The 12,800-nt window shown below is 46.4% G+C and overlaps 1 protein-coding gene across 2 annotated transcripts in view; it reads right to left on the reverse strand.

Moving 5' to 3' along the window:
* Window positions 1-693: 693 nt before the first annotated feature.
* ANKRD13C (ankyrin repeat domain 13C) overlaps window positions 694-12,800 on the reverse strand; it is a 21,801-nt gene continuing 9,694 nt past the window's right edge. Inside the window, exons 6-14 of one of the 2 annotated variants that reach the window (XM_027694388.1) lie at window positions 12,517-12,583; window positions 11,123-11,267; window positions 10,325-10,456; window positions 9,392-9,553; window positions 8,621-8,700; window positions 6,696-6,794; window positions 5,979-6,079; window positions 4,944-5,092; window positions 694-875 (exon numbers count right to left, since the gene is read on the reverse strand). In XM_027694388.1, the coding sequence (XP_027550189.1) occupies window positions 4,962-5,092; window positions 5,979-6,079; window positions 6,696-6,794; window positions 8,621-8,700; window positions 9,392-9,553; window positions 10,325-10,456; window positions 11,123-11,267; window positions 12,517-12,583 (917 nt within the window). In that variant the 3' untranslated portion in view covers window positions 694-875; window positions 4,944-4,961. The other variant, XM_027694387.1, reaches the window with a different exon arrangement.

Genomic DNA, 12,800 nt, shown 5'->3' on the forward strand with positions numbered 1-12,800 from the left:
CTGCAGAGCTGCCTCCAGCCCTGGGGAACAACAGCAGAAGAATGTGGAGCTGCTGAAGCAAGTCCACAGGAGGCCAGAGAGATGCTCCCATGGCTGGAGCCCCTCTGCTCTGGAGACAGGCTGGGAATCTTCACCTGGAGAAGAGAAGGCTCCAGGGAGACCTTAGAGCCCCTTCAAGTGCCTAAAAGGGCTCCAAGAGAGCTGGAGAGAGACTTTGGACAAGGGCTTGGAGGGACAAGACAAGGGGGAATGGCTTCCCACTGCCAGAGGGCAGGGTTAGGTTTAGGGTAGGGAATTGTTGAAGTTTGGGATTCTATAAGTATTTTTAAAAAGGAAAGTAGTTGCAAAACTGGCTTATATTTCCATGCAAGCATGACCACTCACCTCTGAGGAAGGCGGGAAGCCATAAGTGCTTCGTGCAGATAATGGCAACCCAAAATTTAGTAGCCTCACGTTCCAGCTGTCACTCAGATCACCAGTGGTTCCAGCAAACCCCCCCAAAAAACCCAAATAAACCCTCCTGAAACAAACAAACAAAAACCCAAACAAACAAACAAAAAACCCCAGAAAAAAACAAACCCAAAAAAACCCCAAACCAAAACCACCCAACTGTCTGGAAGAAATAAAACCTCTACAGACACTCCAGGTTTTGCTCTCCAAGTCAGAACACAGCCCGTGTTGTGATCAAAGTGAGCCCATTGCTGGATTTGGGAGGTAAAACCTTACTGAACATGGTTCAGCAAACTTGGGTCTCCTTACCCCCCTTTCCAGGCAGTGTTCCAACCTTGGATCCCTCAGCTCAAGGCGAGTGCCAGGAGCTGCTCTTTGTGTCCTTCCGCCCCAAAACTTATGATTCACAGAGGGCCAAGCACAGGCTGTAATGAAAATGCAGGATTTTATTTAAAAAATGACCAAGAAAATGCCCTTGCAGGACTCAGCAGCATGAGCTTGTCCCTCCCCTCCAATCCTGCTCCAAGACGCAGCCACAGCAGAGCTGTCCCGGAGAGAGAAGCCTGGATTGCACAGGTGGAGCAGTTTCAGAATCAAACAGCATATTTTGGTCTTTATTCTAACAAATGATACAACCAAAACTGACTATTAGTGAAGAGAAGATAAAAACAGGGACCAGACGACAGTAAAACGCAAGAGAAGTGACTTGTTTCCATGGGAGTTACAAACTGTCAGGAAAATAAAGAGTGAAACTGCAGCATTACAGGAATTGGTTAATCCGGATTAAATAACGCAGTTCTCCTGGCGGGAATTACAACTCAGGAACAGACATGAAAAGAACAGAGGGTGGGTGGGAATATCAACATAACATGGTGGGATTCCAGCACAAACACGCCTGGAGGTTTGTGTAACAATGGAATCGCAGGGAGGTGAGTGCAGTGGCTGGACAGCAGCTCCTGGAGGGGAAACCCATTGCCTTCCCTGTGCCACAGGTGAGAGCAGGAGGTTGGAAGACCAGTGGAACAGTTGGGTTCAGAAACAACCCATGGGATTCTCCCGCAACCCTTTCTGAATTTGGTTTAGCAAAATTTGTGGTTTGTCTTTTAGCAGCCAAGAAAACCTCAGGAAAGCCGTGGTGGGAGGGGAGCACAGCCCTGGGCAGGCTCCAGGCTGTTTTTCCTCCCCACCTGCCCCTGCAGTGTCCCATTGCAGCAGGACACAGTCATTCCCACCCAGCCCGTGCCCGCTCCCTTTTCCATCCCACCTGGACACCCACCCCCCGCAGGCAGGTCCAGAGGAGTGTTCCTGGTCCCCCAGCTGTTCCCAAGCCATGGGGTCTCTGCAGGGACATCCCTCCTGCCCCGGGAGGAGTTTGAGCTGCACACACAGACAAGACTCCGTACAAAGATGGTGGATCTGTACTCCACAGAGCACAGCACTGCTCCCAGGGACCAAACCTTCCCAACACCTGGCCTGGCTTTGAGGAAAAGGGGAAAAGCCAAGCTGAAGCTCTGCTGGATCAATCCTGCCAGAAAAATGAATTTCCCAGAGACACAGGACCAGGAGATGGGAAGGGGGAGGGACCCTGTGCCCACCCCAGGCTGGGGCTAAGGTTCCCTCCAGACGGGGAACACCTCCCCAGGCACTGCTGGAGCTCCTTGGAGACATTCCTGGCCCACAAACACACCAAGTGTCTGTGCAATATAATCCCGGCAAGAAAAAACAGCTTCAGGAAAGAAAACGTGGATATCAGGGTGGACAATCCCTAGGGAACCACAGCGGCACAGCCACAGCCTGTCCCCAGGAGGGGCTCAGCCCAATGTCCCTCTCACTGAGGATTCCTGCAATGTATCCATTGGGAAACTGTGCCCCAGGTGTCCCTAAGTGTGAGAACTCATCCCTAGGAATGTTTCAGACAGCAAACACATCCCAAGGGCCAGGGGAAAATGTACCGAGAGCAGCTCTGGGAGCCCCCAGAACTGGAGCTGGGGGAGCCAATCCCACGGGAGTCCTGTCCCTCAGCTCCACAGGCAGGGAGGGGAAGGAGGAGGAGCAGCCAGGTGTGTTCACTGGGATAATACAGAACAAGGGCAGTAACCCGAAGCTGTTCCCACAATCCAACTCAGAACAAGCCTCAACAGCAACTCACCGCAAAACCTTCCTGCAAATCCTAAAGGTGTCCGGGGGAGCAGCTGTGTCCTCAGGGGGTTCAATCCCCCAAACCTGCAGCCAGAGGCCACGGGAACCATAGGAAACACTTCCAGGACTCACTGGGGGCTTTGAGCAGAGACCTCGTGGCCACAGTCACCACCAGGGGCTGTTCCAGAGGCAGATGGAGCCACAGGACCCTCAGTCCCACATGAGGCCACACAACCCCCTTTTTCTGTTCTTCTCCCAGCCCAGCCCCCATCCCTGGCAGTGGCTGCAATGCCCAAGACCCACAGCCCCAGTGATGCTCCTTCCATGTAGCCATGGAAGAATTTAGGATAACCAGAAATGCAAAGTAACACAAACCTGTGGATCCCTCCCTGTAATGCTGAGGAAAGGGATTTCTGACATTCACCTTCAGGGAAACCTCCTGCCTGTGCTGGAATTCCCAGGGAACTGGGTACTCTTGTGTGGCACCTGCTTCAGCTCCTGGCACAGGTCCGGCAGCTACACAAAACGTTCTGCCCTGAACGGGCACTGGGAATGGCCAGGGCAGCCAGGCCCCACCGACACTCATCCCAGGATCCTAGCTGGCCTGAGGAGCAGCAGGAGGTGGGTGCCAGCTCATCCCAGAGGTGTGAAACACTTCAGGAATTCATCATTACTTAGGAGATTAAGTTCCATCATTCCCAGTGGATGTTGCACACCTGTCCCAACACAGCACTGCAGGAGCCATGCCCCTTTGCTTGTTTCCCTACAATTTTATTGGGGATTTGAATTTGAATTAACAACTCCAGTGTATCGATCCCAGGCTGCAAAGCTGCACTTCTCCCCTGCCCCAGTGCTCCCTGTTCCCTGCAGGTTTATAGCAGAGTTGGGAGAGGACCAACCCCACCCTCCCACTCCAGTGCACATGGACTTTGCAGACAGTGATTCCCTGGGATTCCTCCTTGTTCTTCCCCAGAGCAGCCTCTTTGGGATGGATCAGATTCCAGCAGTTTGGAATCTCAGGTGTACCTGACACCTTGCCTTGTGCTGAGCCCGTCCCTTGATCCCTCGTGGGCAGCACAGCTGTTCCCTCCACTAAGCATCGATGATCCTCTTCATTATAAACTTTGATCCTTAACTCTATGGAATTCCAGAAAAAGTTTTGCCTACAGTGCACAAAGAATATAATTTGGAAAATATTTACATTTTTGTACAATGACACCACAGCACTTGAATCTAAGTTTCTTCATACAAACAAATAGCACCATCAGCCTTTTGCACAAATCCTGCCTAACAAACCCCAAGAAGCTGGATTATTGTCAGATAAGGAGACTGGAACCACTGGGAATGGGAATAAGCTCGAGGAGCTGGAGTACTGAAACACCCACGATGAGGGTTGGACAAGATGAGCTTTAAGATCCCTCCCAACCCAAACCAGTCTGGGAATCTCTGTGATTAAAATATGAAGAGGCAGAAAATTAATGTGGAAATGTCCCAAACCAAAGCTCTCCATGAGCACCACGATAACCCCCTGCAGGGAACCTCCTCTTGCAGGAAGGTTTAATGCCTGAGCTTGTCCTGGTGCCTCTATGCATCCTCAGGGGCTGCTGAGGGCACACCCAAGCTGACCTGGCGGTGCTCGGCCATTCTGGGGCAACTCTCCCAAGTGAAGGGCAAAATAAGGATTAAAAGGTGCCATTCCTGGCCAGCCAAGTCCAGAGTGCTCCCACACCCTCAGGGACCCCCCGCCAGAAAGCACAGCAGTGAGAGAAGGGATAGCTGGGAGCAGGAACGAAGGGATCAGACAGGGATAGCACCAGGCTGGGCCTCCCTCCCTGTAGGGCACAGCTGGCTCTGCCCTGGATTGCAGGAAATCCAAGTGTCCAGTGGTGCCCTTTGGTTCATTCATCTACAGCCAAGGCATTCCTTGAGGATACCTCCTGCAACATTCCATGGCTGAGCTGTGCAGCTCAGGGAGCAGGGCTGGGAAGGGCTCCCGGGATGGACAGGTGAGTCAGGGCTCACATCCAGCCACGGCCCAGCTCCGGTGCCGACAGTCCAGCAGGGCCTTGTGTGTCACCAACAGCGTAAAAAATTTAAAAAGGAGCACGGGTCCTCCTGCCAGGGCTGGAGCTGCCTCTGTCAGGGCTGGCTGTGCCACAGGGAACAGCAGCAGGACACTGCTGGAATCGGGAGTGGAGGAGATGCCCACTGTAGTGTCAGTACATCAGCCATTGATGCCTGTTCCCTTTTCTCCGGGGTTATGGAGTTTATCCCTTCCTGTGTGCCCCACGTTTCTATCCCTAGTGTGGGTGCATCCATTCCCTTTCCCTGGGGACGCCGGTGTGGATATTCACCAGGAGCCTTCCAGTTTACTAGAGGTCTGGGAAGCGGCTGGGGTCCTCCTTGTAGTCATCGGGAATCGTGAAGATGGAGTCGTCAAACTCGTCGTAACGGAACTCCTGGAACGTTACAGTGGCTGTGATGGTGGGAAACACAGGGATATCTGGAGAGGGAGGAAAAGAGGACAATGAAGGGCAAAGAAACGCCAAGAGTGATACCAACCCCCACTTCCCTGGAAGTGTCCAAGGCCAGGTTGGGTGAGGCTTAGAGCTACCTGGCCTAGTGGAAGGTGTCCCTGCCCATGGCAGGGGGTGGAGTGGGATAAGCTTGGAGGTCCCTCCCAACCCAAACTAGTGTGGGATTCCACGACCAGCCTGTCCTGGTAGAACACAGCCTGTCCTGGACTGTCAGGCTCACACACCTCACTGCAATGCCAGACATCCTTAGGATGTCTATCCCTTAGGAAAGGTGTTATTCCTTATGGGTAGCCTGTGCTGTGATCACTTATCCCGTAAGTTGATTTATCCAGTTCCATCTGTTACATAGAAAGCTATTGCATTTGTATTTGTAAATGGGACACATCACCAGTAATCCTTGAGGAAAAGGAAATCCAAGATTTCTACAAAATACTTCACTCCTGACTGAGATCATCCTCTAATGCAAGAATAATCCAGCATATTTCACTGCTCTTGGAGTAAGGCTCCACCATTTATGTTCTCCTGAAACTACAGCAACACTGTAGGCAAGAGTTCTTCCCCAAAACTCAACAACTCATATTGCAGGAATAAGTGCACATGTTTAGATCTGGAGAGGATATAAGGGAAAATTTTTTCCTGGAAAGGGTTGTCCAGCCCTGGCACAGCTACCCAGGGCAGTGTTGGAGTCCCCATCCCTGGAGGGATTTAAAAGCTGTGTGGATGTGGCACTTGGGGACATGGGTCAGTGGTGGCCTTGGAAGTGCTGGGGGATGGTTGGACTCAATGTTTTCCAACCCAAATGGTTCTGTGATTTTTGGATACACAAAGCCACAGGAGTTGCTATGTCCTTACCTAATTTGACAGGAAAGCCTGGTGGAAGCTTCATTTGAACAAATTCTCTAAGTTTGTTAAAGTGCTTGAAGGGTGCAATTACTTCTAAGACATTCAACAATCTGCAAAGGAAAGCAAAGCTCATTACAAATCCTTGTTCCACAGGTTGTCCCTCTAGAACAGGGAAACATAACCCAAAGGGCAAGTGAAGAAAAGAGGAGATGAACAGTGACAGCATCCTTCTCCATCCATCTCCTCAGAGCTTGTGTCACCCTCACATCCAGTTTTCAGTGATCCATAACTACCACAGGCAACAAAACAACATCAGGATATTCATTTCTTATCCTCGTTTTCCACAGGAGACTAAGGGATATGGTACCATCCCCCTTCTCCACGGACAAAAGGAACTGACATGGGTTTGCATTGGATTCCAGGACACAATTTTGTGCTAAAAATTGTTATGTGTAAAAATATTTCAGAATTCTGTAGAATCAGGTGCATCAGGGAGCAAAGCTCTGCTCTTATCAAGTCAGATAAGAGCCTCGCTCCTCCAACATCAGCCACACCAGCTGCCAGATTCCTGATTTTAAGGGTTTTCTTGCTTCACTGCCTGACTTCACCCCCACGTTTTACACTGACAGCTCCGACCCGGAGGATATGGAGGATTCTGCAGTTCATAAACACAGTAAAACATTCCCTACACACAAATAACATCCACGGGCAGTAACTTGGACTCACGATTCAATTCCTAAGGGGAATTCCTGGCTCATGGCTATCGTAGCTTTGAAGGTTTTCTTGCTCTCCTTGCAGACCAGCTCCCTGCCCAGATGAGGAGCTCTGTGAGGGAGATGGGAGAGGTAAAGTGAGTGTTTCCCAGGGAAACCCTGGTTTTAAAGGAAGGAAACCAGACTTGAGTCTGAAAACATCAGTAAAGAATCCTTTCAAAGTATTTGCTTTATTGCAAAAACTGTGCACAGTAAACGTAAAAAAAACATCTTAGTTTAGATTGGTCTGAGTTCTGCTAAACCAGGAGACAAGACAAAAACAGGGAAAATACCTGGAGAAAATCTTCAAACAATTCCTCGTAACCACTGCATTAGTAAGCACTACAGGAAGTGTTCATTAACAACTCCCCAGAATATGTCCAGATGAGTTCAGCTGTTAATTAAAATAGTCTGTATGTGAACAGAGTATCAAGTTAAACTAGAAAAAGCTTCATTTTTTTCAGTTCCTCAGCTGTCCCTGGAAGGCAACACTGGAAAGCCCAGGTAAGCAAATTCTGCTACAGGAAAGGAACAGGCAGGTTACAAATAATGTAAAGTTTCTTTTTCTTCTACTTTTATTTTTGCTGGAAACCTGGATTTCCCATTGAACTCCCATCAGTGAATCAGATTATTAAACAAAGCAAAACCTTATATACACACATATTTCTGTCCTACTTATTCTGCTTGAATAGACAAACCTATTTACTCTGAATATTCATTCTCTCTCAAATACATTAAAAATTAAATAGGTTAAAAGAACCCAGACAGATCCATGTGCCCTTTTAATAACCTTGTGCTGTAATATTTTCATATCCCCTGGTAACTATAGGATTGTCTAATACCTTTGGAGAAAGGACTTTTGTCACTTCTGTGACATACTTAACTCCTTTTCTGGCCCTTCCTGCTGCCAGCAGGTATTCCTAGAAAATAAACTCAACTGCTTGAATCTCCTACAAATGAAGCTCCTGGAAATTCATTTAAGTTACAGCGGTTCCCACCTAGAGAAGAACATCTTAAAAAGATCCAGCCAGCACAAGAAGATCCCCATGTCCCTGCATTCCAGAAGTTGGCATTTCTTTACACTGCCACTGGAGTCTCATTGCATCACACACTTTTATTTTAAACATAGTGAATGGGATTGCTTATTACTGTCATCAGATAAATGAATTACAGGAATGAATGTCAGAAAATCCTCCTTAAAAATTAAAAAAAGCTACTTTAAATGTAGATATTTTAAAAATGTTTCCATTTCAAGCCAAGGGAGTCAGGCAGATGCTCATCCAGTATTTAATCACTATAATTTTCTCTCAGCCTGGAGAAGAGAAGGCTCCAGGAGACCTTAAAGCCCCTTCTAGTGCCTAAAAGGGCTCCAGGAGAGCTGGAGAGGGACTGTGGACAAGGGCCTGGAGGGACAGGACAAGGGGGATGGCTTCCCACTGCCAGAGGGCAGGGTTAGATGGGATATTGGGAAGAAATTCTTCCCTGTGAGGATGGGGAGGCCCTGGCACAGGTTGCCCAGAGAAGCTGTGGCTGCCCCATCCCTGGAAGTGTCCAAGGCCAGGTTGGACAGGGCTTGGAGCAACCTGGGATAGTGGAAGGTGTCTCTGCCCATGGCAGGGGGTGGGATGAGATAACCTTTAAGATCCCTTCTAACCCAAACCATTCCAGGTTTCTGGAATTCTAGTTAGATGCACTAATACTGTTCACACACACAGGTATCACCCTCCCAGCCCACTGAGGAACATCAAACACCTGAGACACCAAATCCAACCTTCTTCTGTCCCCCAAAAAAACATAAATAAGAAACACCCACCAAGTAGAGAACACAAAAAAAACAACCAAACCCCTCACACTCCCAACCCAACCATATAAAGGTGTCCATGAGGCAGCAGCACTTACTTCCCACTCTCAGCAGAGATGTACTCCTCCCATGTGATGGTGTTAGGGGACGGCGGGGTCAGGGACTGCCGGCGCACGGGCTGTGCAGGGAAACACATCTCCTTATCCATCCTCACATTCCCTTACATTTGCCATTCAAATCCTACAACTGCCCTTTTGCTTTGGAGAACAGCAACAGTCTTCCCTGGGCTTTTGTATCTCCTGCTCTTAGTCTCCTCTGAGGTATTTGGCCTCCAAGTGCATTTTCTATAGAATTGGGCTGTTTTCCTCCATCAGTAATCAGTTAATTCAAGTGTCTGAGTGCCAAGTCACAAGCACCAGCTAACACAGAAATCAATTAATCACTTTAAATGCTCTATGTGTGTTCCCAGCTGATGTCTGGCTCCTTCTGAAGAGCTCTTGATTTCCTGTGCTAATAACAGGCTTTGCTCCATGGTAATGAAACTGAAGAGAAACACGATTGCCTTTCTGGTTTTTCTTTCATTCCAGACAATAAAGATTATGTCTAAAAGAAGTCAAAGTGATTTGACACAGCCAAACCCATCATCTCTTTTAAGAGACAAATTAAGCCTGAAATACCCAATACAACCACAGAAATCCCTCAGTGTTGCACTAATCAGGACAATTCACCACCATTATACTTGTAGGCTGTGTTTATCATTTTAAAATTAAGACAAAATAAAGACATTATATATTTTGCACAATGACTGGTGTGAAAGATTATTCTCCTATGCAAAAATTCACATACTGCGAAGGGTTTATCAATTATACCTCAAAATTTTGCTCCATTAAGTTGCCCCCTTTGCTCAGGCTCTCCATGATTGCCTTATTCCGAAGGATGTCCTCCTCACTAAGGTGTTCCCTTCTTTTCCTTGATTCCAATACAAGTCCATTCACCAGGTAGAAATCTGCCAAAAAGTTTCCTACTCTTTCCTGCATGAAAGGAATAAGATAAAATATTATACTTATATTATACATTTAAATTCTTGTGTATCCAAATAATTGCAATAAGGGGAACTGGGGACTGAAATGGAATTCACCCAACCACCCACATGAGCTGTCAGGGGGCAATCCCAGAACAGGTACACCTGGAACAGGTACTTCTATGAATGGAAACTTTAAGAATTTAGGAGTGGCCAAGGGAAATCTGGCTGAATTCCCCTCCCACAGCACTCCCATCCCTGCATTTCTCCAACAGGACCACATACACTGGAATCAGCCTGTAGAGACCACAGAATCCTATAATAAAGTAATTTTTAGTAGAATCTGTTCTCCCCCTGCCCAACAGCTACAGTTTGTCATCTTTCTTCCTATTTTTTCCTTATGAAGGCAGCCCAGCAGAGAGATTCCACATGGTTCAACTAATTGCCACATGGTGACATTTGTGGGGATATGGGGAGAGACATTTCACCTTCACTCTCAACACCTTATTCTTTTAGAATCCCAGACTGGTTTGGGTTGGAAGGGACCTTAAAGCTCATCCAGTTCCACCCCCTGCCATGGGCAGAGACACCTTCACTAGACCAGGTTGCTCCAAGCCCTGTCCAACCTGGCCTTAGACACTTCCAGGGATGGGGCAGCCACAGCTTCTCTGGGCAACCTGTTCCAATGCTCTTCCCAGTGCTTTTTCATCCTCCTTCCTCCCCTACCACAGCACCACCAGCTTCTGAACCATGTTCCCTGTGCAGTTCCCTCTACACTCACAGTTTTGTCCTCCCGGAAGAGCCACCCAGTCTGGGCCCGTGTGAAGGTGATGGATTTGGTGGATAATGTTGCAGAGTAAATGTCACTGCTCATCAAAATGTCAACCTCCTCTTCTGTTTCCATCTCAGATTCCTGGGAGAAAAATCCCAAAATACTGAACAGAACTTAAAAAATAATGATCACTTCTTCTAAAAATAAACAAATAAATACAAATCCATAAGCCTCTGGAACTTTTCCCAGAACCAGCATTTCCTGAATTTTCAAACTGTTTTATAAAACCTCTGGCCAAATGGTTTCCAAATAGTTTAATCTTTAATATTAACGTGAATAAAGCATCCCAATGGGATTTATCCAGCAGATCAGCAGCCACACCCTTTCCACAGGCAATAATCCATCTGCTTAAGTGATTGGGGGATAAAGCTGTAATTAAAGACTTCACTAATTACAAGGGGTCCAGTGCGTCAGACCCTCACACTGTTATCAACCAAACTGGCCATGGAGTGACTAAAAGGATGCAGAGAGAGGGAACAAGTCTCAAAACCCACCTGAGGACACCTAAATTAAGCCCAGTGGAAAGATCAGAAGTAGCACATGACATAATTTAACCATATTTTTCAAAATATTCCCAAGCACTGGTTTTTATCACAAAACTTGATGTCCCCTACACGGCTCAAGTTGTAACAACTGAGCAAAAAAATTCTTTGCTTTGTAGTTCTTCAGGTGTTTTTGAGGCACATTTTGCTTAATACAGCAAGTGAGACTTCCAAAAACAGTCCCACCTCCCTCCCCCAGCTTTACCTCATGGTGTATTCGCTGGTAAACTTTTTGCTCATTGTCTAAAACTACAAAAGATTCAGAGGGTGCGGCGTCACCGTTAAAAATGAAGCTCAAATCCCCTCGTTGGCACTTCATGTCGGTAAAGTCTATCAGAGTTGTGTCCAGCCTGTGAAAACACACCCACATTTTAAAAAAAAGACCCATAAACACTCAAACAGAGAAGTAAACTGAGTTTTCAAGCACAAATGTGAATTTTTTAATCACAGCCAAACACGTGAAGGGCTGAGTTTTCAGTGAATATTTCAGAGTGAAGTCTGGGTGCAGAAATGACCAAAAAATTGCTATAAAGTTTTCTTCAGAAAATTGTATTGAAAACTGCCAGCATAAGGAGGTGCAGAATTTACACAGTTAGGATGTGCTGCACATTGAGAACTCCTCAGCACATTATTCCACACGTGGCAGCCTCTGATTTGAGCAACAATATCAGGACATGACCCAAATTCTGAACAGGACTAAGAAACAGACTTTTTTTTCTATTTGACTTATTTTCATTGCTATTTCGATTTTTCCCCCTCACCAACACAAAGGAAATGCTTCTGCTGCCCTGGATAACTGGAAGAAGATGGAGCCGAGGACAATTCATATCCATCATTGCTGGAACATTTATTTCTTTAACAAAGGTGGTTAAAGGACCTCAACTGAGTGACCCTTTCAGCACTAAGTGGTGAAGGCTTAAATACTCCTTCATATATTGGCCTCTGATTTCAAGAAAGAATCTGGATTTATCTATTTCCCCTCAGTTCAAGTCTCATACAGGCAGAGCTCTCAAAAATGAGAAGGAAAATAATGGCCCCAGACTCAAATGTCACCTAAAAAGTCACTTTACACACCTTTACACTTTATTAGAGCAAAACTTCCTACAGATTGAATCTTAGGAACCACATTCATGCCTCTTTGTTTGGAACCTAAAGAAAAAGAATTCAAACCCCCAAACTAACCCAGTTAAAGAGCTGATCTTGGAAAGACTACTGAAAACACTGAGTTTGTGAATCTGTCACACTACATATCTTAAAAAGAGAAAATACAGGATTTTTTTTCAACTACAGACTGGAGCAGCAATATTTCTCTACAAAACACTGGAATTCAATACAATTATTTGAAACTGTGTTAAAAATATCCAACCCCTAGTTTTCACTGGCATGTCTGGCAGATAAAGCCTTATCAGCTGAACTGCTTTTGCTTTATATTTACTTTAAATTCAGAAGAGAAAACCAGCCACCTTGAAGTTCCCAGCACATGCACAGCCACACTGTGTGTCACAGACACGTGCAGACTCCTCAGGGAATTCTCTGGACCCACTGGAATCCAGCCTTTTCCCTGACACGCAGATATTTGGGTGCAAACCCAGCACTCACCTGATATTTATACCTTGTTTGTGTATTTTACATGCATCAGAAGGCAGAATTCGGGAAAGTAAAGGCACTAAAGAGGGGAGAAAGAAGGAAATTAGGATCTTGAGGTTCCTCTGCAAACTATTTCTATTAAAACCAGACCATCAGTTTGACTCTGGGCATATTTTAATGCAATTACAGCATTTTCCATCATCATCTCACTCAAATACAACAGACTAATACCAGGGTTATTTCTATTTGGTAATTGTAAAATTGATTTGTAATTGTAAAATTGATTTGTAATTGTA

The sequence above is a fragment of the Neopelma chrysocephalum genome, unplaced genomic scaffold, assembly GCF_003984885.1.
Source record: "Neopelma chrysocephalum unplaced genomic scaffold, ASM398488v2 Primary Assembly neopelma1_97, whole genome shotgun sequence".
Taxonomy (NCBI): Eukaryota; Metazoa; Chordata; class Aves; order Passeriformes; family Pipridae; genus Neopelma; species Neopelma chrysocephalum.